The sequence below is a fragment of the Neolamprologus multifasciatus genome, chromosome 5 (assembly GCF_963576455.1).
Source record: "Neolamprologus multifasciatus chromosome 5, fNeoMul1.2, whole genome shotgun sequence".
In the NCBI taxonomy this organism is placed as follows: Eukaryota; Metazoa; Chordata; class Actinopteri; order Cichliformes; family Cichlidae; genus Neolamprologus; species Neolamprologus multifasciatus.
In genome coordinates this window covers 36,513,719-36,540,105 of record NC_140443.1, presented here as the reverse complement: position 1 = coordinate 36,540,105, position 26,387 = coordinate 36,513,719, and the positions used below count along the sequence as shown (strand labels likewise).

The 26,387-nt window shown below is 40.7% G+C and overlaps 1 protein-coding gene across 5 annotated transcripts in view; it reads right to left on the bottom strand.

Moving 5' to 3' along the window:
• LOC146519245 (NACHT, LRR and PYD domains-containing protein 3-like) overlaps window positions 1-18,529 on the bottom strand; it is a 67,325-nt gene extending 48,796 nt beyond the window's left edge. For 4 of the 5 annotated variants that reach the window (XR_014874085.1, XM_085159430.1, XM_085159433.1 and 1 more), the window contains exons 1-3: window positions 18,433-18,529; window positions 6,410-6,541; window positions 6,221-6,325 (exon numbers count right to left, since the gene is read on the bottom strand). Coding sequence is in view for 4 of the 5 variants with exons in the window: in XM_085159430.1 (XP_085015556.1) it covers window positions 6,221-6,325; window positions 6,410-6,498 (194 nt within the window). In the remaining variant the exon portion in view is untranslated. Of the gene's footprint in view, window positions 1-6,220; window positions 6,326-6,409; window positions 6,542-12,526; window positions 12,578-18,432 lie in introns of all 5 variants that reach the window. The other variant, XM_085159432.1, reaches the window with a different exon arrangement.
• Between the last annotated feature and the right edge of the window lie 7,858 nt (window positions 18,530-26,387).

Here is a 26,387-nt window from a genome sequence, read left to right as displayed (position 1 = left end):
GTCCATTTTATTCGGTAGCGAGTTCACGTTGCCCATTATCACTGTCGGGATTGATGGTTTGAATCGCCTCCGGTGATCCGCTTTCCTCGCTCCAGCCTTGCAGCCTCTGTAGCTCCTCTTTATCTCAGCTGGGATGTTGTGTCGCATGCCGGTCTGTCCCTTTGTTCTTAGAGCCAGCAGCTCCGCTCTCGAGTAGATGAAGGAGCTGGTTCCAGAAGTTTTAAAAAGTGCATTATCCATCTTGTATCGCTATATCTAAGAGGTAGAAGTACAGTAACTAGAGGAAGGTGAAATAAAGTTTGAAAGCCTAGTCTAAAAAAAGTTAAAAGTTAAGAAAAAGTGCGGTGTTGCAGAGCTACTTGGAAAGGCTGCCGTCACTCCAGCGCCATCTTGGTTTTTTATCAAGAAGCAAAGACAAAAGGGGAAAAAAAGAAACAGGGCAGGGTTCGGTGGTTGAATCATCTGTCCCCACCAATGCCAAAAATAGTGATGTGCGATACCACTGATTTCCTTTCCCATCCGATACCAAGTAATATTCAGGGTGATATCGACGATACTGATCCGATACCGATACTTTGTACAAAAACTTATTTTATTCATTGTATCTCAAATTATAGCGTCATAATGATTACAGGACATCAGATTATGTGTTCTTATCACTTAATAATGCAGAGTTCATCATATAGAAATAAAGAAAATCTGAAGTTCTGCGCTATTTGAACACCTTGCCTGCCTGCAGCACTAAAGGACTCCGTGAGAGACATCTGTCTCGCCCTAGCAGCATCTGTCCCTCTCCTCTTCTTCAGTTCACCTCTTTCTGGGTCGCAAAAAAACTTTTAACATATTTTCAGGTGAGAATATAGCTGTGTAAACTTCAAATATCTGACACATCATTTTCAAACCCCCGTGGTCTTTCGCTACTCGGGTTAAACATGACATATGTCACTTTGATAACTTAAAAATGTTATTGTTTGGCTTTTTCAGTGTTTTATTTGTTCGTGGGTAAATCGGTTTGGCTGAGATTAAAGTTATTAGATTAGATTAAATTAAATTTAACTTTATTAATCCCTCAGGATTGTTCCTCCGGGGTTTTCACACAGCTGAATAAACGTCAAACAGAAAACTAATTAAACAAAGTGTGAGACGGTCGAGAGTTTACGTCAGCGCCTGGTTTTAGATAGCAAGGAGCTATAGAGGTTCTTAGAGTACGCTTGGGGAGTGTGATTGTGTGTACAATGTCTCTCTATGTCTGTCTCCACGTTGGGTGAGTGTTGAGTAATTGCATATGAGAGCATGAGGGTGGGAATGGATGTTTGTATCTGTGTGTGCCTGTATGTCTGTGTCTATATGTCAGGTTGGGTATCAGACGCCACCTCTTGGGAAATCTCAGGCCCTCTAAGGTATGGAGGCCTATCTCCCCCCACCACTCCCCCTGCCAGTGGCAGACGCCCTCAGACATCGGTGCGTTGGTGGTTCTTTGTGTCCGGAGATGGGCGCCCAGGTACACCGGCTCACTCCCTGGTGGCTGCTTATCGGGGCCTGGAGCCTGGGGCTCGCTCGGGCCACTTCGGGGTGGGGTGCCCTCGACCTCGTCACTGCAACCCCCCCTGGCTTCTGCTCCGCGGCTGCTGAGTGACCCCTCATCTGGGACTCTCCTCAGCTCTTTCTGGAATAGTGGCGCGGTTGCCCCTGTGTTGGTCTTCCTTGGTCTATTGTGTTCTGGGGGCCTCTGGATGTCTGGAGTCTTGATCTCCTCCATACCTGTTTCATGCCCTGGAGGACGGAGCTGTGGCCCCCCCCCCACACCCTCTAACAGATCATTACATGAAGGAACATTTTAAAAACAAGCGCGTCCATGCTCACAAGTGTACACACGGGTGCTCACACACACAAACTACACCTTTTTGGCTCCTACCTCAAAGCACACTGTGCGCTGTTGATATTACGTGCTGTACAATAATGTTTAATATTTAGTATTTACTGTTATATTCCCATATATCATCGTGATGTTGTTTATTGTATTGCTCTTGTTTTCTTCTTCTTGTTTTCTTTTTTCTTTCTCAACAGGTGATCCAGGTGATTGATATATGTATTTTTTTTGTCTGCTTATTTAGTTGGTTTTTGGTTTTTTTGCCCTTTATCCCCGTCCCTCTTCTCCGCTGTTTTTCCCCCTCTTCTTTTCTCCCTTTTCTTTTCCTCATTCAAGTCTGTATCTAGCAAATGAAAATAAAAAGATAAATAAAATAAACAATAAAAGGTGAATCAAATAGACCATTACGGCAAGGCTGGGATGGTCAGTTTGGTAAAGTAAATCCGTTGGGCATCTTTCCTCGCCTTTAGACAGAAAAAAAAAATAGATAGCAAGGAGCAGACGGCAGAGTTTCACTCCACCGAGGGAGCTCGTGCCGCACTACCCGGCTTTCTTTACACCGCGAAGGCCGGGTCCTCTGGTGGAAGCAGCCTCTGAATTTGGACACCCCCGCTGTTTCCGGGCCGGCCAATAATAACGGTGACATTTAACGTATTTTATCCGATAAATAAACACTGTAAAATGTATTTATCACCCCACCCCCCCAACAGCCCTTTTGAATTGTCTCCCTAATTCTGAGGTCTCAAGGTTGGCAAGTATGGCCACAACACCTCAATTTTTTGCCACATGTATCGCAAACTACGTCTCAGCTGTTTGTGGAGGTAAAATACACACAATTACGCTCAGCCATTGTTGTGAGTGCGCACGCCAGGGGCTGTGAGACATTTATACAGCCGTATATTTCGCACATGACTATGAAAGGCGGAAGAGGAAGTAGTTCCTTTGAATGTAGACAATCCGAATGTTATAGTTTCTTTCCACTGTGTTCCTGTTAATGATAAACTACAAATTTACTCTAAATTACTAAAATATCGATATTTTAATGTGAGAATCGATTCCAGAACATAAATGATTGGTATTGGAGGAATCGATATTTCAAGATCGATCCGCACATCACTAGCCAAAACCAAATCTACACCCTTGGTTAGAAGGATGGAGCGTGGAGCTGAGCTTCCTCCTGCTACCTGGCGCTGGCGGGTGGGTGGAGCTACGAAGTACGTTGTAGCTTTTGTTGTTGGAGCTGCGATTTGTTTGGAAGCGTGAGTTTGGCGCTGACGTCCGCCGGCTTTTCGGCTAACTCGCCCGGCCTGTGATCCGTTTTGGAGCAAAGTGAGAGGAGCTGTGAGTTCTGTTGGCGGGCGACCTCGCTGGTTTTCACTTAAGTAGCAGGCGGCCGGAGATAAGACGACTGAATTGATGGACGTAGCAGCAGTGGCGTGTCTAGAAATTTTTTGTTGGGGGGGGCCAGGTAGGGGCACAGATTTGGAGAAGGGTGGCAGATGTAATTGGCAGATGATGATAAAAAAAAAATCTACGAACCGTTTACCATAATTCAATAACCCTATAAACCTAATAACCGAATGCGCTTTTAACTCTTATTAGAATGAGATTTTAACCACTACAGTGCAAAGTTTTTAGATACTGTGTTGATGAAGTACAAGAGATACAATCAGTGCTTTGTCAGTGTTTATTCAGCATTCAAGGACAGCAATATTTGGATAGTATTTTTACTGATATATAGTGCACATATGTTTTGGGCAAAAACATTTTTGAATATTAAAATACGAACATTTTTAACATACGATTGGCAAATTAGCCAATGTCAATGCAAAACTTCATCTGCCTATTAAAAAATAGAAGATAATCTTCTCATAAACTGGTGTTTGATTTTGAAACAGGAAAAAAGTGGTGAAACAAATGAAAAACTAACATTTGAATGAAATCTGAAAGCAAGTAATTGTGCAAAAATAAACCTCTTGAACTTTTAATAAGAGTTTGTTACATGTTAGGAAGACAAGAAGTACAAAAACATTTGTAAACAGCAGGACTTGCAGTTGCAAAATATTTATGTTTTGAAAGTGAACATTTACTCAAGTACCTACTCAATGATTCATCAAATAATATCAGTGATTTAGAATAGGTGGATCATTAGATAAAAAAACATGTTATTCAAAGCAGGATTTTGTTTTACTTTCCAATTATGTGCCACAATACATATATTTGCTTAGTTAATTATTTATTCCCAAATAGTAGGATTTGTCCCCTATGGATCGGTTGAACAATTGGCAATATAAACATCCCTTCCTTGCATTTTCCTTATTCATTATCACACATACCTTCATTTGTAGAACTCACAGGTGACAATGATTATTGCTGCTCAGTCTACCTTTCCCTGACAACTTTCCTGATGTATGACCTTGACTAGAAGTCAGGGATGTCAGATTCTGGCCCTCATGGACCCCTATCCTGCACGTTTTAGATGTTACCTATACCAACATAGCCAATTCAAATAAAATAACCCCCAAACACCTAGTTGTGCACAAGTCTGTAAATTATTCTTTAAATCAGCTGTGTTTAAGTATGGAAACGTCTGAAACCGGGAGGACAGGAGCCTTGAGAATCAGAACTGCACATCCCTGCATTGAACATGGCAAAACCATTTGATGAGGTGATTTACACTCTATTCATAACATGGAGCTGGCAGGATAAGTAATGAGAGAAATTAGCTAGACTGCAAAGTGTAGTGTAAGTGATGAAATACAGTCAGCTGGCATGGTGACACTGCCAGTATTAACCTGCAACCAAATCTGCAGCTCCATACAGCAATATTACGACTTGGATTATATCTTATAACTCATAAGTCTTATGCTAGCTCCCCCCAGTAGCCTACTGTCTGAAATGTTCGATGGTTGCAATAGTTCTTTAAGTGTTATTTTTTCCTTGGTATTCTAATCTCACTGAAGTTTAGTAAACTCAACAAACTTAATATTACTTACCGGGAAATTTATTTTCTCCTCATTTTCTTCACCAAAAAATTGTTTTCTTTCGCGCTTGCCTTTCTTTGCTAACGTGGTGCTCATAGTGCAGAAGCCAATGCTGCATTCACTTACACTCGGATATCTGGCCTTCACTTTGAGAACATAACTGTGTATTGTATATTTGATTTAATTTATTGTTTTAGCTTCGGTGGCACCTGGGGTGGCCAGTCTGGCTTGGGGGTTGCCTGTGCCCCCCCCTCCCAGGCCACCCCGCTGGACACGCCACTGCATAGCAGACCATATGTCAGGTGGCGAGAAAACTGCTAGGAGCTCGTCAGCATTCGGTTTTTTGGAAGTGCAGCTGTGACGTTTGATGTGTTTCTGGGATTGCCGGAGGAAAAGCGATGGATGCAGAGCTTGAGAAGTTGTACGTCTGACGCACTGAAGGACGAGAGGGCGATTGTAGCGAATGGAAGGGTGAGTAAAATTATGTTACTCCTGAGAGATGAGTTGTGTTTAAAAGGTATTCGCCGAGAATGGACCCTGTTTGCACCTAAACGAGAATGAACAATTTGCAGAACTGGGGCGAACCTATATAGGTGACAACCAGAAGGAGAGTGTTTGGAGGCGTGGTCCCGCTCCTGAAATTGCAATACATAATCTCCAAGACAAGCACGTCATACGTTTCAAAGGCTTTTATCAACAGTTACATGACATTTACGCAAAGAGTCAGTATTTGCAGTGTTGGCCCTTCCTTTTCAGGATCTCTGCAATTCGACTGGGCATGCTCTCAATCAACTTCTGGGCCAAATCCTGACTGATAGCAACCCATTCTGTCATAATCACTTCTTGGAGTTTGTCAGAAATAGTTGGGGGGGGTTGGCCACCCACCTCTTGAAAAAAGCAGAGACCATAGAATTGAGCCCTGCAGGACCCCAAACTGGAGAGCACTGGAAAAGGACTCATACCCTATAAAGTAAACACTAAAAGTTCTGTCAGACAGATAAGACCAAAACCAATTCAATGCAGTATCACAAATGCCTGCAGAATGGTTTTAACTACACAGTAAAATGTTTTGGTCTACAGTGTCAAAAGCAGCTGTTAGGCCAAGGACAAGAACCAGAATCAGAGTTAATGAAGATGTCATTACAAACCTTTAATAGTGCTGACTCCATGCTATGAAGGCTTTTAAAACCTGATTGTAAAAGTTAGTTACCTCCTCCAACTTCCTCCAACATACAGCACAACATGACTAATAGTAGAAAACATGAGCAGTTTAAATGGGATTGAGGGAATCATGTGTTTGCACTGAAGTTTATATTCAACAACATCAAGCGGTTAAATCAAAGAGTTCATGTTACTAACAGCTCACCTCTCTAAAGCAGACGGAGGCTGGACTTTAAAAGAAATATCTGCATGTTTAGACGCTCTGTCACTCTGCAAGGACACAGAGCTGGGTGGAGGTCCAGGTGGGTTCCTGTGAATAATGATGGAGCAGTGATGTGAGTGCTGAGCTGTGACATGGAGAAGAGTCATGGACAGTTAGAGATGGTCATCTCACCTCTGAGCTTTGGTCTGGCTCTCATGTTCCCCACACAGAGTGGTTTTAGAGGGAGGGACTCCCTCCTCTCTGTCCTCACACTGATCCATGCTGCTCAATTCACATCAGCTCACACACACTTTCTACCTTCACCTGCAGAGGAAACACAAATCATTCATGTGCACATCAACTAAAATCCTCCTTTCCATCATGTGTGCTATCCAAAATCAGCTGCTTCTTTCCTGCTTCATCTCAGTGTCAGCTGAATGCAGTCAGACAGCAGTGTGAGGCAGAGGAAGCTGCCATCAGTCCACTAGATGGAGCCATGAAGAACACACAATGCATTCACTGACACACACCACAGCATGTCTTTATCCTGTCTTCCTTGTCTCACCCCAACCGGTCGCAGCAGATGGCCCCGCCCCTCCCTTGTCAATTTTATATGAACAAAGCTGAATTAAATTGAAAAAGTCTTTTTTTTCCCCCTGATGGGCAATGTTTTTGAAAATATCACATAATAAAATATAAAAAAAGAAATATAATAATAATAATGTATCAATTAGTATTAAATGATCTTTACAGTAATCTTACAGTATTTAGTTGTAAAACAAAACTGACCAAATAAAAATATTAACTTCTATCTACACAAAATAAAATAAGAAAATTGAGTAAAAGCACATATGTTATTAAGGCTCTCTATTACAATGTGAAACTGGACCTATCAACAATTTGGAGCAAAAAAAAAATGTTAAAATGTTAATAATGTTGTAGCATTTTTGTTTTTTATCTCATTCGAGTGAATATGCATGTTTTCTTTTTTCACTGGAAAGTTGTAACTCATAAAATAAAAAGACAATTATTTTTTTGCTTTACATTTTTTGATCTCCCATTGTCTTGTAATACATTTGCTTGTTCTTTATAAACAGTGGAATTGATCTACTTCACACTTTATTAATCCCATAGGAAATTAGTGCTCTGATTTTAACCCATTCACTCAATGAAGCAGTGGGCAACCACTAATCCAGCTTCCGGGGATTAGTGTGTAGGAGCGGTACCTCGATCGGGGGTACCTCAGGGTAGCCGTCTGGTGGATTTGAACTCCCGACCTTCCGATCATGGGACGAATTAAAAATATACTTTTACAAATGCTTTTTTAGTGGCTGTTTAGCTCAGCAATGGTTGGGGCTAAACAAAATATAAAAATACAAATAATTTACTTTTTTAATTTTCATAATGAAACATCCTGTAGAGTTTTCTACACGTGGTTAGTGTGATGAAGGAAAGGATCTGGGATCAACACGTGTCTTCTGTGGCCCAAACACTTGATGTGTCCTCACCTGATCTTCCTGTTCTCTTTCTGATGGATCTAATTGGTCTGTTTCAGTCCGAGTACCTCCTGTTGCACATCAAAACAGTGGTGGATATGACAGACCTGTAAGTCTTAACCTTCCTCTTGTGTTAGGTTCAGCATATACCCGTTTTAAATTCTAAATGAATAAAATGACTTTGTCTATGTACATATCTTTATCTATCTATCTATCTATATATATATATATATGTGTATATATATATATATATATATATATATATATATATATATATATATATATAAAACAAACACCCAGCTCGCCCCTGCGGGCAGTTTATCCTTCAAGCTCAGGTCCTCTACCAGAGGCCTGGGAGCTTGAGGGTCCTGCACAGTATCTTAGCTGTTCCCAGGACTGCGCTCTTCTGGACAGAGATCTCCGATGTTCTTCCCGGGATCTGCTGGAGCCACTCGCCTAGCTTGGGAGTCACCACACCTAGTGCTCCGATTACCACGGGGACCACCGTTACCTTCACCCTCCACATCCTCTCGAGCTCTTCTCTGAGCCCTTGGTATTTCTCCAGCTTCTCGTGTTCATTCGGAACCGCTACATCGATCACTACGGCCGTCTTCTTCTGTTTGTTTACCACCACTATGTCCGGTTGGTTACCCACCACCATTTTGTCCGTCTGTATCTGGAAGTCCCACAGGATCTTAGCTCGGTCATTCTCCACCACCCTTTGGGCGTCTCCCATTTTGACCTCGGAACTTCCAGGCCATATTTGGGACAGATGTTTCTGTATACTATGCCGGCCACTTGGTTATGGCGTTCCATGTATGCCCTGCCTGCTAGCATCTTGCACCCTGCTGTTATGTGCTGGATTGTCTCAGGGGAATCTTTACACAGCCTGCACCTGGGGTCTTGCCTGGTGTGATAGACCCCAGCCTCTATGGATCTTGTACTCAGAGCTTGTTCTTGTGCTGCCATGATTAGTGCCTCTGTGCTATCTTTCAGTCCAGCTTTGTCCAGCCACTGGTAGGATTTCTGGATATCAGCCACCTCCTCTATCTGCCGGTGGTACATACCGTGCAGGGGCCTGTCCTTCCATGATGGTTCCTCGTGTGGAGATGAGAACATTATTTTTCTGTTACTATTCATAACCATTATTATTACTGTTGCACTACTTATCATTTATCATTATCATTTCATCAGAGCAGTTATTGAAGCTGTTGATGTTACATTAAAGTCTGTATTTCAGGTGTGAGCATAATCACATAATAATCTTTCATTGCAGATGCAACTGTAATCATGTTATACACATATTGCATTTTTGTGCTAATTAAAGAGTTGAAGCTCAGTTGATAATGGTCTGAAGCTTCGGTCAGCGTGAGTCTGGCCGATCAATTGGAAACTTTATTGAGCTAAAGAAAAGATTGCATACATGCTTACAATACACCACATATTAGATAGAAACAGAGTACAGGCCTGTGTGCACTCAGCAGCCTGCTGCATTGGAGTTTGCCTGGTAACAGATGACTCGGAATAAGTCAGGAAGTATACTTCTAAAATGTCTTTGTTTGTCGAGTGAGGTCATGCACTGAGGTCAAGACACACACAGGCTGCCTGTACACATACACAGTATCTAGACTTGTTTTGCTTGAAACTGCAGAGTTGTTTTACCTGCATACGTGACAGTTTAGTTCCACAGATAAGTGAAGTGCAGTAAATGAAATAAGAGGAAGCATCTGGCGGTGGCGGAGGAACAGAGGAAGGAACTGTTCTTTTTTAGAATATGTCCAAGCTTGGAATTACTGGAACTGATGCAGGTCATTTATCTGCTTTGACGCATTATGCTCGTCATCAACTATGTTATATATATGACTGCTCATTTATTGTTCGAAGAAGATCGATGCTGTTTGGGTGATCGTGCTCGGCTTCCCACATATATGTGTTTCAATAAAATCATTGTTTTGACGCACAATGGACCTCCAGTCATTTGTCTTTCACCTCAAATCACGAATCAGGACACTCATCTCCTTCCTCTTTCTTGGGTTTCTGCTGCCTGAGGTATTCGCTGAGCATGCTGTCAGTTGGGGCCATCTTCGTGATGTATTCTTGGATGTTCGTTGTATCATCCTGGATTGTGGTGCTGACACTCACCAGTCCCCGGCTCCCTTCCTTCCGCTTAGCGTACAGCCTCAGGGTGCTGGACTTGGGGTGAAACCCTCCATGCATGGTAAGGAGCTTTCTTGTCTTTATGTCAGTGGCTTCTATCTCATCCTTTGGCCAACTTATTATACCAACTGGGTACCTGATCACGGGCAGGGCGTAGGTGTTGATGGCCCGGATCTTGTTCTTACCATTCAGCTGACTCCTCAGGACTTGTCTGACCCTCTGCAGGTACTTGGTGGTTGCAGCTTTCCTAGCGGCCTCTTCATGGTTCCCATTCGTCTGCGGGATCCCCAGGTACTTGTAACTGTCCTCTATGTCTGCAATGTTGCCTTCTGGTAGTTCAATCCCCTCAGTTCTGACTACCTTCCCTCTCTTTGTTATCATCCGACTACACTTCTCCAGCCCGAATGACATCCCGATGTCATTGCTGTATATCCTGGTAGTGTGCATCAGTGAATCGATGTCTCGTTCACTCTTGGCATACAGCTTGATGTCATCCATGTACAGGAGGTGGCTGACAACTGCTCCGTTCCGTAGTCGGTATCCGTAGCCAGTCTTGTTAATGATCTCACTGAGGGGGTTCAGGCCTATGCAGAACCGCACTTGATGGTGACTTGTGCTATGGGCTTGGAGTTGGCCTCTAGTGTTGTAAGCCACATCCCCATTGAGTTCCTGATGAAGGCTCTTAGGGTCCTGATGATCTTGTACAATTCTATGCATTCCAGTATCCAGCTGTGGGGCATTGAGTCATAGGCCTTCTTGTAATCAATCCAGGCAGTGCACAGGTTGGTCAGTCTGGTCCTGCAGTCTCGGCTGACTGTTCTGTCTACCAGTAGCTGGTGTGTTGCGCCTCTGGTATTGGTCGGTAGTTGGATGGGACCGGTCCCTTCTTGGGGTCCTTGGGGATCAGGACCGTCCGACCTTCGGTTAGCCATTCAGGGTGTCTCTTGTCAACTAGCAGCTGGTTCATTTGTACTGCCAGACGCTCGTGGAGTGCAGTCAGAGGTTGCTATGGTCTGCCCTCAGATCCACTAGCCACTGAGCATTGCCATTATGGGTTGCGTCCTTCTCCCATATGCTCTTCCAGTATTGCTCCGTCTCCAGCCTTGGTGGTGCTGTTCTCTTATTGTTCCTTTGCCACTGAGAGTACACCTTTGCTGGTTCGGTGGAGAACAGCTGGTTTATTCTCCTGCCTTCTATCTCTCTGGTGTACCTCCTCAAGCGGCTGCCAAGGCTGTGAGTCTTTGTTTGGCATTTTCCAAGGACTCAGGTATGGACAGCTTGCTGTATTTTTTATGCACCTTCGTTGTTGCACCTTTCTGCAACTCCGTTAGTTGGCTAACCTCGATAACCGTTAGTTGGTCCTCGATATGACATGCTTCTAAACACACATACATAAGCATGTTCTTGCATACAGAGGCTTTTACTCTGATTTAGCTTTGTATTATTTTGGAACTAGTAATTGATTTCTATTGATTTGATTTGCTTGATTCGTTGCTGTTTATTTGACCATGCAAATCTATATTTTGTGTCATGCTAACTTTCATAACTTTCTTACTTTAAATGAAAAGAAGACAGAAATTATTGTTTTTGATAGAAATATGCCTCTGGGCCAACTGACTGGTACACTCGGGCCTGTTGCTAATCACCTCACTGATGCTGCTAGGAATCTTGGAGTTTTCATGGATAGTTCCTTCAAACTAGATAAACAGGTGTCCACTGTGGTAAAAACCAGCTTCCACCAACTATGCCTAATTTCTAAGGCTAAACCTTATATACCACGCAAAGATCTGGAGAAACTCATTTATGCTTTCATCACTTAAAGAATATATTATTGTAATTCTCTCTACTTGGGCCTCCAATCTTCCCTCCTTCAGCGATTGCAGTTGGTCCAAAATGCCACAGCACGTCTCTTAACTGGCTCTAGAAAGTATGATTCCATCACCCCTGTTCTAGCCAACTTACATTGGCTTCCTATTAAATATTGAATTGATTTTAAAATGTAATTGTTTACTTATAAAATCCTAAATAATAATATTCTTCCTCTTCATTTTCACGCATCAGATTCTATTCAATCTCTTAAATCACGTCTAAAAACGTACTTGTTTAACCTGGCATTCGAGGCTAATGTATCATGGTTTTACTGGAAAGCACTTTGGTGTACTTCGGTCTTTAAAATGTGCTATATAAATAAATTTTGATTGATTTTTGATTGATTGATGATCTGTGTCATGTCTGCTTTTCATTTTTTTCAGTTTATATTAACGTTCTATTGCTGAAAAAAATACTTTTTGCCTTTTCTTGTTGTAAATATCAATGGGTCGAAATAGACCTGTAACACCATAGATGTCAGTTATTAATAAAATGAGGGGTGGCCATCCATGAGCCTGGTTATGCCGGAGGTTTCTTCCTTTTAAAAGGGAGTTTTTCCTTCACACTGTCACCAAAGTACTTGCTCATAGGGGGTCATAGGATTGTTGGATTTTTCTCTGTATCTATTATTGTACAAACTATTGAACAATATAAAGCGCCTTGAGGCGACTGCTGTTGTGATTTGGCGCTTTATAAATATAATTGAAATTGAAAGAAAACAAAAAATCATGTGAGTCAATGTAGTTAAAAACTTAAGGGTTTGAACTTTTTAGTTGAGTCACCTCACCTGGTTGGGGGAGGGGAGGGGAGACACACAGGACAGAAGACAACACAGCATCTATTAAAATAAAGAATTGTGATTGATATTTAATAATGTTTTACACCAAGTAATTAAAATATAGCTTTGTCATATTTGTTTATTTATGTATTCTCCAATTAATTCTGAAACAGAGTCCAGACGTGAGCTGTGGCTGTGTGGATGGCAGAGTTATGGGTTTATAGTCACACATACAGTCGTGGCCAAAAGTTTTGAGAATTACATAAATATTGGAAACTGGAGAAGTTGCTGCTTAAGTTCTTGTATATAATTTGCATATACTCCAGAATGTTATGAAGAGCGATTAGGTGAATTATATAGTCCTTCTTTGCCATGAAAATTAACTTAATCCCCCCAAAAAACCCTTTCCTGCAATTCATTGCTATCATTAAAGGACCTGCTGAGATCATTTCAGTAATTGTCTTGTTAACTCTGGTGAAAATGTTGATGAGCACAAGGCTGGAGATCATTATGTCAGGCTGATTGGGTTAGAATGGCAGACCTGACATGTTAAAAGGGTGATGCTTGAAATCATTGTTCTTCCATTGTTAACCATGGTGACCTGCAAAGAAACTTGTGCAGCCATCATTGCGCTACATAAAAATGACTTCACAGGCAAGGATATTGTGGCTACTAAGATTGGACCTAAATCAACAATTTATAGGATCACCAAGAACTTCAAGGAAAGAGGTTCAATTCTTGTTAAGAAGGATTCAGGGCATCCAAGAAAGTCCAGCAAGCGCCAGGATCGTCTCCTAAAGAGGATTCAGCTGCGGGATCAGAGTGCCACCAGTGCAGAGCTTGCTCAGGAATGGCAGCAGGCAGGTGTGAGCGCATCTGCACGCACAGTGAGGCAAAGACTTTTGGAAGATGGCCTGGTGTCAAGAAGGGCAGCAAAGAAGCCACTTCTCTCCCCCCCCAAAAAACAAACAAACAAACAAACATCAGGGACATATTGATCTTCTGCAGAAAGTATGGTGAATGAACTGCTGAGGACTGGGACCAAGTCATATTCTCCAATGAAGCCTCCTTCTGATTGTTTGGGACATCTGCAAAAAGGCTTGTCCGGAGAAGAAAAAGTGAGCGCTACCATCAGTCATGTGTCATGCCAACAGTAAAGCATCCTGAGACCATTCATGTGTGGGGTCCAAGGTAGCAACAGAGAACGGGGGTGTGTGAAGTCTCCAAACCTCCCTCCGCCCTCTCATATGTAGTGTTGGTGCATATGTGTTCTAAGGTGCATTTAAAACCCAGGAGGGCATGGAGCTACCTGCCCAGCTTCATATATTCATGTTGTTGTGAAGCAGTTTGATGAACAAACACATAATTTTCTCTCTCACACTGTCTGACTCACACCTGAACAATCAGGTTGTGCAGCATCATCATGTCAAACCTGCGCTGCAGCTAAACCACTCATATTAGTTTGAGTCCAAATGGAAACACAGTCACATGACCAACGAGGCCAACAAACTGAGACACATGTCTTCCTCGTCTGTGCCCATCAGTGTAGAATTAACTTCTGCCGATCGGGGCTCAAGAGTTGGGAGTTCGCCTTGTAATCGGAAGGTTGCCGGTTCGAGCCCCGGCTTGGACAGTCTCGGTCGTTGTGTCCTTGGGCAAGACACTTCACCCGTTGCCTACTGGTGGTGGTCAGAGGGCCCGGTGGCGTCAGTGTCCGGCAGCCTCGCCTCTGTCAGTGCGCCCCAGGGTGGCTGTGGCTACAATGTAGCTTGCCATCACCAGTGTGTGAATGTGTGTGTGAATGGGTGGATGACTGGATATGTAAAGCGCTTTGGGGTCCTTAGGGACTAGTAAAGCGCTATATAAATACAGGCCATTTACCATTTACCATTCTCCTTTATGACAGATTTGTAAGCAGCAGTTGAAACATGAATGAATGTTTGTGCATAGATGACACTAAACTCACAATAAGTGTGTGTAGCTGTGATGGACTCACTAAAGCCTCCATAAGTCCATCCTAAAGGATCACTGCAAAGTGATTCTTCGATGAGAATCAAACATTAACATAAGTAGAGTCAATGATCCATTAAGGAAATATGAATTTAATAACCCAGCTGCAAACCAACACATTTCAACTAACATTGCTGTCATTTTATTTTGAAAGGACCAGCAGGAAACAGGACACAGCAGCACACTGCTGTGTGTGACATAAATGGAGAGATGGTTTTCTTTTAGGAAATCAAGAAATAAGTCTGTTGTCGCCAGTACAATCTGCCGTCGCATGCTGGGGGAGCAGGCTGAGGGTCGCAGATGCCAACAGACTCAGGAAATCATTCCTGCCTGTGGCCATCTCTCTGTACAACGCATCCACTTAACACCAGTGATGGGAATAACGGCTATACTAATGGCGTTACTTTTTTCAGTACCGAGTAATCTAACTAATTACTATTTATTTCGTTACAACGCCATTACCGCATTACAATTTTTCAACAAACAGACGTTTGAACCTGTGTTCAGGTTACCGCATCTTATATCAGTTGCATGGAAGTAGCTATAAGTAATCTGGGCGCTACAGCTTTAAGCAGCTGTGCGCGGTCCCGCGGACGGCAATCACGTTCTGGCCGACGATCACTTTTTGGCACAACACCAAGAACTAAGGGGGCAAAACAATCGCATGAGTGCTGCTGCTGACTGAGGAAGAATAAAGTTGTCGTGGTAAGCCAATCACATGACCACTTAAAGACAAAGCAACAAGGTGATATATACCAGTAAAACCAGAGTCATGATAAACAATATAGATGTGGCATTTTTTCCTCAATAGTTTTGTCACTTTTTTTATATTTGCATTTAAAGTTATGAAATATGATTCATTGAACATGTTTGTAGTTGTTACAGTAAAAAATATAACTTTTTCTACTCGGATTTTATGTTTTTTGTCTGATTTTAAATCAATTGTGTTAATACAGTATGTCAAAATAAAAACATAAATGTAACAATGAGACACCTGAGGTTATGCTAAAAAGAATGATACAAAACAAGACAAAGTAAATAGTTTTTTAAGGTGAAATGTGGAGGGAAAATCAAAAGTTGTTAAAAATGGCCAATTATACCCTGGACGGCAGAGGGTTAAACTTTTTTTTTTTTTAAAGTAACGCAATAGTTACTTTTCAAGTAATTAATTTCTTTTAGAATATTGTAACTCAGTTACTAACTCAGTTACTTTCTTGAAGTAGTAACTAGTAACTATAATTAATTACTTTCTCAAAGTAACTTGCCCAACACTGCTTAACATGCTGTACACTGCAATAGCTACACCCTTTTGTCACATGTTCTTCTTTTATTCAGCTATTTATTAATAAGTGACTTTTATGTGTATGTGTGTATATATATATATATATATATATATATATATATATATATATATATATATATATATATATTAGGGGTGCAACAATACACAAAATTCACAGTTCGGTTCGATACTTTGGTGTCACGGTTCGATATTTTTTCGATACAAAAAAATGTTCATGCCTTTTTAATTTGTCATTTATTAAAATTATAAATATATATTTTAACTCAAAAGTACAGTTTTTAAATTTATTGTTGCTGAAATAACAAAATAATAATAAAAAAATCTATCTGATTGAGGAATCACTCATCTTTGGAAAAGAGAGTTTATTACAGAGAAATGGCTCTTTCCAAAATAAAAGCTATACTATACGCTTCTTCTGGGTTATATTCTCAGCAGCATATTAAACATATCAGGTCCCCATAAGGAGAATCATGTGCTAACGGCTGTCTAAATGACTCTGGTAAAGTTTGTAGCATGCGTGCTTGTTGTTTTTGTCTGCTTCCACTTGTCTTTGCACTAGGATGATGTCGGAGTAAATGTGCAGTCATATTCGTTGTGTTCCTACTAGTGCTGTCAGCGTTAATCTGAAATGACGTTAACGCCACAACACGGCAAATTTCCGTTAATGAGTTACCGCGGATCTCCCCGTGCGTGGGGCTGGACAGCGCCAACACGTTAACAAGCAAGCTAACTGCACTAACGCACTAGTTCCCACCAATTGAGCATTGCGTGGCACATCCAACATACTGTTTTACTTTTGTCCATGACGCACTTACCATCAGGGTCATACTTCACATGAAAACCAAGATAGTTCCAAACGCCAGATCTGAATGAGGGTGGGGGAGGTTCAATTTCGGCTAGCATTGAGGCAGTTGCCATGTTGCAATGAGCTTAGCTTCTGTCTTGCTAGCTTGTGCTGCACTCAATGGAGGCGGAGTAGTCGAACGCAGATCCACTGAGCGCTCAACACAGACAGCATCGTCAGAAGAAAAGTTGATAAAATAAATAAAAAATTTTGTATTGTTCGATACATATGCATACCGAACCGAAAGCACTGCATCGACTGGTTCAATATTGATACGAGTATTGTTGCACCCCTAATATATATATATATATATATATATATATATATATATATATATATATATTGTGCTATTTCTTACTCAGTGTATTGTCTGTCTTTGTTACTGTTTACTGGAGCACTGTAACCAAAAATAATTTCCCCTAGGATCAATAAAGTATTCAAATTCTGTTTCTGAAATAACACAATTTCTTAAGAAATTAATCAAATATCAGCTGTTCATCAAACTGTTTGAGTCCAGCTGAACAATAATCTATCCAAAGTAAGCTCCACTCCACACCTGGACACTAAACACGGATACACAGGTGAGCTGCTTCCTAGAAGGAGGCGGGACTCCACCTGCAGACTGTGAGAGGGCCACACCTTCATGTGCTGGTTTACAAATATGTCGTCTGACTGCTCAGAGTGGACAAACTGATCACAGCTTGTCTCTTACACTTCAAACTATAAAGGAGTGGCAGCCCCAGCTCACAGGTCAAAGGTCATCATCCTGCTGACGAAATCATTGTGCTCACTGACATCGGTTTGCTGGAAATGAGTTGAAACTATCCATTTAGTGAGCTGCTGTTCTGCTTTCCAAGCTGGAAATGTGCTCATGTGTTTCGGAACTTGTGCTATACACCAGAAATATTATTACTGATATTAAGAACTTTTATTAAGGCCCTTTGATCTACCTCCTGAATTAACATTTTTGGCCATATTGTCAGCATTATCACACAGCAGATCAGAATCATTCAGCCCAATTTGTTCCAGACATCTCTGAGCCAATCAGACATTAAAGCAGAGCCAGATGTAGTATCTATAACATCCAAAGTTCTGATTAGACACAGTGGATCTGTTCTGAAATAAACAAACATAAGCCAGATGATATGAAAAAAATCCCTAAATAAATTGTCTAAATTTCTTTTTGGTTTGTGTTGATTCTTTCCTACACTTCCTACAAAGTTTGGTACATCTACATGTAAACTAATGTGAATTGTTCATTTTTACTGTTTCACACTGAAATACAGAGAGCGAATAACACTTACACTGTGTTATAATAACACTTATTTTCAACTCATAGAAATGCTTTATTGGTGAGTATCTCTATTTGAAGAATTAGCATTATCATATAAATTAATGATTTTACATCTGTGCAGTATTACTTTAAAAATAAAAGTATTTTCAAACCACTATGTTCATCTGAGTAGTGTGTTTGAACAGAGCCAATCGTGATGTAGTAGTTTTAAGCAAAGGCCTATATGTGTAATCTATATCTAAGCCACAGCTATAGAAAAATCTAATTTACAAAGGTCTATAAAAACCAGAAATGCAGAGTTACTGACTGATCTCCAGTGTGGATTCAGTCAATCAATAATCTATAATCATGTGGATTTGATCAAAGTTTGTCCTGAAATAAGAGCTGAACATCTGGTTCAGACATCATAGAAACAAACAGTCGAACTGTTAAAGGAGGAAACAAAGGAAACAAAGCAAACTTACAGTTTCTTCAAACACACCACAACAAGCTCAACTTCACACCTGGACACTAAACACAGACACACAGGTGAGCTGCTTCCTGAAAGGTGGTGGGACTCCACCTTCAGAGTGTGAGAGGGCCACACCTTCATGTGCTCACTCCAGAAATATGTCGTCTGACTGGTAAAACTGAGTCTAATTTGAGTAAAGTTAACATGCTGACGTGTGAAGACTTGAAACCTTGTTTTAGCTGCAGGTGTGAACACAGGAGGAGCAGGGAACAGGTGTGCTGATGGAGGAGGGGTCAGGAAACAGTAGGAAAACCTGTAGGGCACCTACAGGGCAGGTGGGGGAACAACAGGGATCTGAAATTATATAAGATGTTAGTCAGTGAGAAGTTGGAAAAAAACAGACTTAAGCCTCTAAATCCACTGATTCTTTGTAAAGTTCATCTGGTGCTCACATGAATCCTGTGATGAAAAATTTATTTCACCGTATTTTTCTTCAAAGCTCATTTTAACATGTTGAAGTCATGAATGAAAGTGCAGACTGAGAGTGGATCACGTTATGTTTAATGTGTCATGTAACATTTTCAGTATTGTCACACATGTCTAGATTGTCCCTGATATCATAATTGCTCAAACTAATTATATTTAAAGAATTATTACTGATGGCAGCAAAGTTTGAATGGAGCTCTCTGTCTGTACTGATTTGTCGCCCTCTGGAGGTCAAAACGCAAACTGCATGATTTCACTGTAACCACCACAGTGACAAAATTCAAATTCAAATTCAAATTTTATTTGTCACACACACACAACCATACACAGTATGACATGGGGGTGAAATGCTTGTAGCTGTACAATGCCCGACCATTAAATGACAGAAAAAAAGTTTTACAGTATTTACAATTTACAGGTTACTACAAAATTTACAAATTAACTTAGGAATTTACAGTAAAAAATGTGCAAATAGCAGAAAGAGATTATAAAGATTATAAATTATAGGAATTATAGGATTATAGGAAATGTGTAGTGGTGCATGTGGTGATGTGATGTGTGTGGGAGAGTCCAGTCCTACACCTGGTTCAGGGCCCGAATAGCCTGGGGGAAGAAGCTCCTCCTCATTCTCTCTGTTTTGGCCTTAAGGGAGCGGAAGCGCTTCCTGACCTCAACAGTGAGAAGAGTCCATTGTTGGGATGGGAGAGGTCCATCATAATCTTCCTAGCTTTGGACTTGCACTTGACAGGAAGTGTTTTAAATAGTGCTGTTAATAGATTTTAAAAAAAATCTAATTAATCTCACAATTTTCTGTTATTAATCATGATTAATCGCAACTACTTGATCAATAGCCTGGTTGCAATTACATTTTTTCAACTTCATATTTAAGCATGTAACTGACATTTATGCAATATAATGAAGTAAATGCACAATAAACACAAAGAATGTCAAATGTTCAAAGATAATTTGAATAGTTTAACACAAGTTCTCTCCTGTGAAATACAGCTTTTTAAAAAAGCTATATACTATTAGGTAAGTATACACTAATATATGATATATATTAGTGTATAGCATTAATATATATATAACTGAAGAACTGAAGAAGCTTCTCAGATGAGAGGTGAAACATCTTCAAGCAACTTAAAGAAGTCCAGACGCTTATCTTTGCAAGCTACGATGACTACGATGACCTGGATGACTGAGAACCTTCACAGACATATATATATATATAATATATATTAGTGCTGTCAAACAAAATTTTTAATCAGTTTCACCACAGGGTTACTGTGGATTAATTTTGCTTAATCACAATTAAATATCACAATTTTTTATTCTACAGGGTGGGCCATTTATATGGATACACCGCAATAACATGGGAATGGTTGGTGATATCAAAGTCCTGTTTGTGGCACATTAGTATATGTGAGGGGGCAAACTCCTCAAGATGGGTGGTGACCATTTAGAAGTCGGCCATCTTGGATACAGCTTTTGTTTTTTCAATAGGAAGAGGGCCATGTGACACATCAAACTTATTGGTAATGTCACAAGAAAAACAATGATGTGCTTGGTTTGTTCACAGCCATTGACATGTCAAAGAGGTTAACACGTGAGGAGCGGATCGAAATCGTGTTGATATCTGGTGAACGCAGTAACCGGGTCATTGCAGCAGATTTCAATGAAAGACACCCTACGAGACCACCCATCTCCCATGCTACAGTTAGCAAACTGCTTGCTAAGTTTCATGAAACTAGTTCAGTGTTGGATTTGCCAAAATGTGGACGCAGGAAAACTGTCACTAATGAAGAAACATCAGTGGCTGTCCTAGCTTCATTCAGCAAGAGCCCACAGCGTAGCACTCGCCGCATGTCACTGGAGAGCGGCATTAGTCGAACATCCCTTCGGCGGATATTAGCTACTCACAAATGGCACCCTTACAAACTCCAGCTACTGCAGCATCTCAACGAGGATGACCCAGATCGGCGCACAGAATTTGCAGAATGGGCAAAACAAAAATTGGAACAGGACCCTCAGTTCACACAGAAGATTTTGTTCAGTGATGAGGCAAACTTTTATGGGAATGGTGAAGTTAACAAACAAAACCACCACTATTGGTCTGACACTAACCCACATTGGATGGATCCCTCCAAGACTGTTGGAACAACAAAAGTGATGGTTTGGTGTGGTACACAGCAAATCCAGCACGTCCAAATTAAAACTGTCAGATTTGATTTCAACACTATTAAAGTGTCTATATGGGTCCACACCAGAGAGTGTTAATTTAACTCTTTTTGGAGAGTTGGTACATTACCTCTGATTTAGTGTTAAACACCAAATCTGTCTGGAGTTGATAATTTAACACTTGGTGTTAAGAGTTTATATATTAACTCTCAAAGAGTATTTTAGTTTAACTACGTAAGAGTTATCTTCTAATTAATTCTAAAAAGCGGGAATTTTACTGTTCTGAACTTCTAGAAATTTCTTTTGAAAATAAACATTTACTAAAAAGACGCGATGGTTTTTGAAAAACATTTATTCTGAACTGTGCACCACAATTTCAAAACATTTTCTGAAAGATGTAACAGTGTACATGTTCTCACTTTCATTAGAATTTCGTTTATCAAAAGGTCTGACATAGGTGAGCTGGTAAATGCAAATAACAGCATTCTCATCACTTATTTCAATAAATACAAAATACAATATGCATGTCCTTCATTCATCACTTTGTGGAACTGCAACGCACTTCTGCTCTCCCCCATATCCCATCTTCACAAGCATATCCTATGTGGAGATTGAATAAAAAATAGTTAACACTAATTAATGGCACAAATAATCCAGTAATCAATTGCAGCACAGTAAAAAAAAAAAAAGGAATCCTCTTTGAGCCATTACTTGTGTAAAGTATTTTCCCAAAAGACAAGGACACAGGCAACAGGTAATACTGAACTAAATGTAAAACCTCAACCTTTTTCATTTTTACCTAAACCGTGTGCACAAAACTCTGGAGGGATCTAAATGCTAACGTAGAACCCAGTCAGGACGTCTGCTACTGCTGTTTGCTCGTTTTTTTTATGGGAGATCGTTTTCAGGCTTCAAGTAGCACCGTTATACCAACATTTCACATTCTAGACATTGTTTTAGGTGTTTTTGACCAAAAATTTGACTAAAAATTCACATGCAAGCTTTTTTTTCAAGGCTGTGGTATTTGCCCGCAAACAATACCTTTCAGCTAGCTAAAACAGAATATTATGCTATCACCGAGCAACATGGCTAATGCCTTTCACACAGCTTTGTCTCAACTCCAAAGAGCCACAGAAGTAAAAGCTAATAATAATAATTGAAACAATCTGTGAAAAAATGACTTACCAAGCATGGCAAACAACTCAAATATGTAGAGCAAAATGTTCTGAAACGGCTTCACTTCAGCTTCGATTGGAGCCTATGGTGCTGGGGGTGGAGTCTGTGAATTTACTGTATTGGTGTCATAGCCCCTGTAGGAGTTCACTTTTGAATTTGCTGTGTATATGGGGTACAACGATAGTGGGTCCATTCTTCATCAATGGAAACCTCAAGGCCACTGAATATTTGAAATTGCTACATGATGATGTGTTTCCCTCTTTATGCACTGAAGCTGGCACGTTCCCTGAGTTTTTCCACAAAGATGGTGCACCACCACATTATGGGTGCCAGGTCCGAGCATTCCTAGATGAACAGTTTCCTGGAAAGTGGATTGGTCATCGTGGGCCAGTTGAATGGCCCCCAAGGTCTCCCGATCTGACCCCCTTAGACTTTTATCTTTGGGGTCATCTGAAGGCAATTGTCTATGGTGTGAAGATACGAGATGTGCAGCACCTGAAACTACGGATACTGGATGCCTGTGCTGGCATTTCTCCTGCGGTGTTGCTATCAGTGTTTGAAGAGTGGGAGAAGAGGGTTGCATTGACAATCCAACACAATGGGCAGCACATTTAAAACATTTTATAAGTGGTCAGAAACTTGTAAATAACTCATGAAAGAATAGAGTTACATTGAAACCAAGCACACCATTGTTTTTCTTGTGACATTACCAATAAGTTTGATGTGTCACATGGCCCTCTTCCTATTGAAAAAACAAAAGCTGTATCCGAGATGGCCGACTTCTAAATGGTCACAAACATGACTTTAATATCACCAACCATTCCCATGTTATTATGGTGTATATAAATGGCCCACCCTGTACTTCCTCCACCATTTTTCATTAGTGTGTTTGACTCTATTGGCCCCTGTTTTCTGGACATAATTAATACTTGTCTTTATACTGGCTCAGTTCCCAGCTGTTTTAAACAAGCTGTCATTGAACCAATATTAAAGAAACCAAATTTGGACCCATCTTTTCCAAGCAGTTACAGGCCAATATCAAAATGACCATTGGTGTCAAAGATCTTGGAAAAAACAGTTGCAGAACAACTAAACAACTTTCTGAAGAAAAACAAAGCTCTGGACATTTTCCAGTCTGGTTTCTGTAAACTGTCCTCCACTGAAATGGCTTAACTTAAAGTGTGTGGTGACATTCTGATGGCAGCAGACTCTGAAGAGTACACCGAGTTGGATCTCACCTATGGTTTTGATACTGTTGATCACAGCATCATGATAAATAGGCTGAAGGACTTGTTTGGGATTACTGGTGTTGTTTTAAATGGTTTATGTCTATCTGAGAGATCTTTTACTGTCTGTATAAATCATGTGTTGTCTGAAACATCAGTTCTGCCTTCTGGGGTACCTCAAGGATCTGTTTTAGGTCCGATGCTCTTTTTGCTTTATATACTTCCTCTAGGCCACAGGTGTCAAACTCCAGGCCTCGATGGCCAGTGTCCTGCAGTTTTTAGATGTTTTCTTGATCCATCACATCTAATTTAAATGGTTAAATTCCTCCTCAACATGTCCTGAAGTTCTCCAGAGGCCTGGTAATGAATAATTATTTGATTCAGGTGTGCTGACCCAGGGTGAGATCTAAAACCTGCAGGACACCGTCCCTTGAGGCCTGGAGTTCCCCACCCCTGCTCTAGGCCAAATTATCAGGCGTTACAATAATATTTCTTATTATCTCTACGCTGATGACATTCAGTTATACTGTTCTTTCAAAGATTTAATTTAATACGGATAAAACAGAAACTTTGATATTTGCACCTGATCACATGTCTTCAGAAATTAGGCACCAGATCAGTTTTTAAATCAAGTCTCAGAAACTTAGGTGTTATATTCGACAGTTCAATGTTGCTTGAGAAACTCTCTAAACAACTGGTTCAAAACTGTTGTTACCATCTAAGAAACATTTCTAAACTCAGACTGGTGTCAAAGGCAGAACTTCAGATGATTATTCATGCTTTTATCTCTTCTCACTTTGATTATTGTAATGGTCTTTTTACTTGTTTCAACAAATCAGCTCTGGAGCTTCACACTGTACAGAATGCTGCGGCGAGACTTTTAACTGGCACAAACAAGAGGTCACACATTACTCCAGTTTTGGTTGCCACAAAATTTTAGGGTTCATTTAACATTTTAGTCATAACTATTAGAGCTGTACATGATCCTCAGTCCATCTCTGACCTGTTGAAACCCCATGCTTCATCCTGTGACCTCTGACCTAAAGAGGTCAGAGGTCACTGTTGGTCCCATGGACTTGGTTCAACACAAGTAGGGATCGAGTTTTTCAGGCACCGAGGCTGTGGAACTCCCTGCTGTTGTCTTTACGCTGTCTAGACTCCACCGACTCTTTGAAAAAGCAGCTGCAGACATTTCTATACAAACGAGATTATGTGCTATATAAATATATTTTACTTACTTACTTGAATAATAGTTGATTTATGAATATTATTTTATTAAAATATTTTTTCTCTACTTTATCACCTAATTAAATGATAATTCTCTAAATAAGGGTGATAGTGTGGCCTGTGTAGGTTCTCTTCAGATACTCTGCTTCCTCCCACAGTCCAAAAACATGCATGCTGGGTTAACTGGAGATGAGTGATTGTAAACATAAATGTTTGTCTGTCTCTGTCTAGCTTTGTGTTTATATGGCTGCATCACCATGGTTACTGATGCTGAACCTACAACCTGGTCTGGATCAGGTTATGTTCAGAGATTATGTTTAAAATTTACTGAAGTGCCTCGTTTTCACTTTCATTTACAGAAAGCTTTAAGTGTGATATAGATATCTGACTAATGTCAGTGAATGAGGCCCAGCTTTAAAGTCACAGCAGTCATACTGTATGTGTCTCATTGTCACTGGAGTTTAGGCTCCATGCATTCAGCTGGTGCTGCAGAAAAAATAGAAATGTTTCTGTTTGGTTCCAATCTGCTGCTGAGTCTCTTTTACAAAGATGGAACTGCAGCTAATCCTTTCTCATGTAGCCAGTTAGTAAAAACCCAAGTCACCGTCAGACATAGCAGACATTTAGTGATGATCTCACTGTATGTGGTCTTTTAGCGCCTCCTAGTGGTGAACTTGTGGAGTGTTGTTAGTCTGGGTGACGAGTGTAACTGTTGAGTGAGACACACCGAGCCTCCATGCTGGTAGCCTAGCCACAGCTCAGGTGTGGAGAAGCTGAAAAAGAAGGTTTTCTAGTTTGTAAGGAGGAGAAAACTGAGAGGACTGAGTTAAAGAGAGGCTGGAGAGTAACACAGAGCAGCCTTGAAAGCTGCTCACACAGTTTAGACAGTTTAGCATCAAATGTTCTAGTGAGTTAGCTCCCAGCTAACTAGCGCACCACCTAATTAGCACACCAGCTAACTAGCACACTGGCTAACTAGCAGATCAGCTGACTAGCACACCGGCTAACTAGCACACCGGCTAACTAGCGAACCCTTTAATGTGGGATTATAATATTATTTTATGCCATGTTAGACCCCTAATTAAAGATTGTGAATTATTATGTAGTTTTAGTTTGCATTATTCTCCTGAATTAGAAGAAGGTGATAAGTATTACATTTGTTAAACTGATTTGCATTACATTAGACTGCTGATTTATTGTGAATGAATGATATTGTTTTATGATGCATTATACTGCTAAGTTATAAGAAATACTGTTTGCAGAAAGTCATCGCCTTATTTGTCTGATTAGAAGAGAACAGAGCATACCGGAGAGGTTTTCTGCCCCATCTCAGCAGGAGCAGATAAACAGGGAGCCAAGGTCGTAGCTTAGGCGCTGTGTGTGAGAAAGAATGTGAATGTTTAGGCTTTTATGATTAGGTGGGGGCCACTAGAGGCTATAAGAGTTTGATCAATGCTCCACCATTTAGAGATCTGATGCCGTCTGCGTACGGTATCCATCTCCCACGCGTGTATTCATTAAATCATCGTTTGACTCAACCTGGCCAGACCAGTGTTGTTATTTTGGTTTTCCTCTTGTATCCATCCCCAATATTTGAATCCGTAACACTAACTAGCACACTGGCTAACTAGCAGATCAGCTAACTAGCATACCGGCTAACTAGCAGATCAGCTAA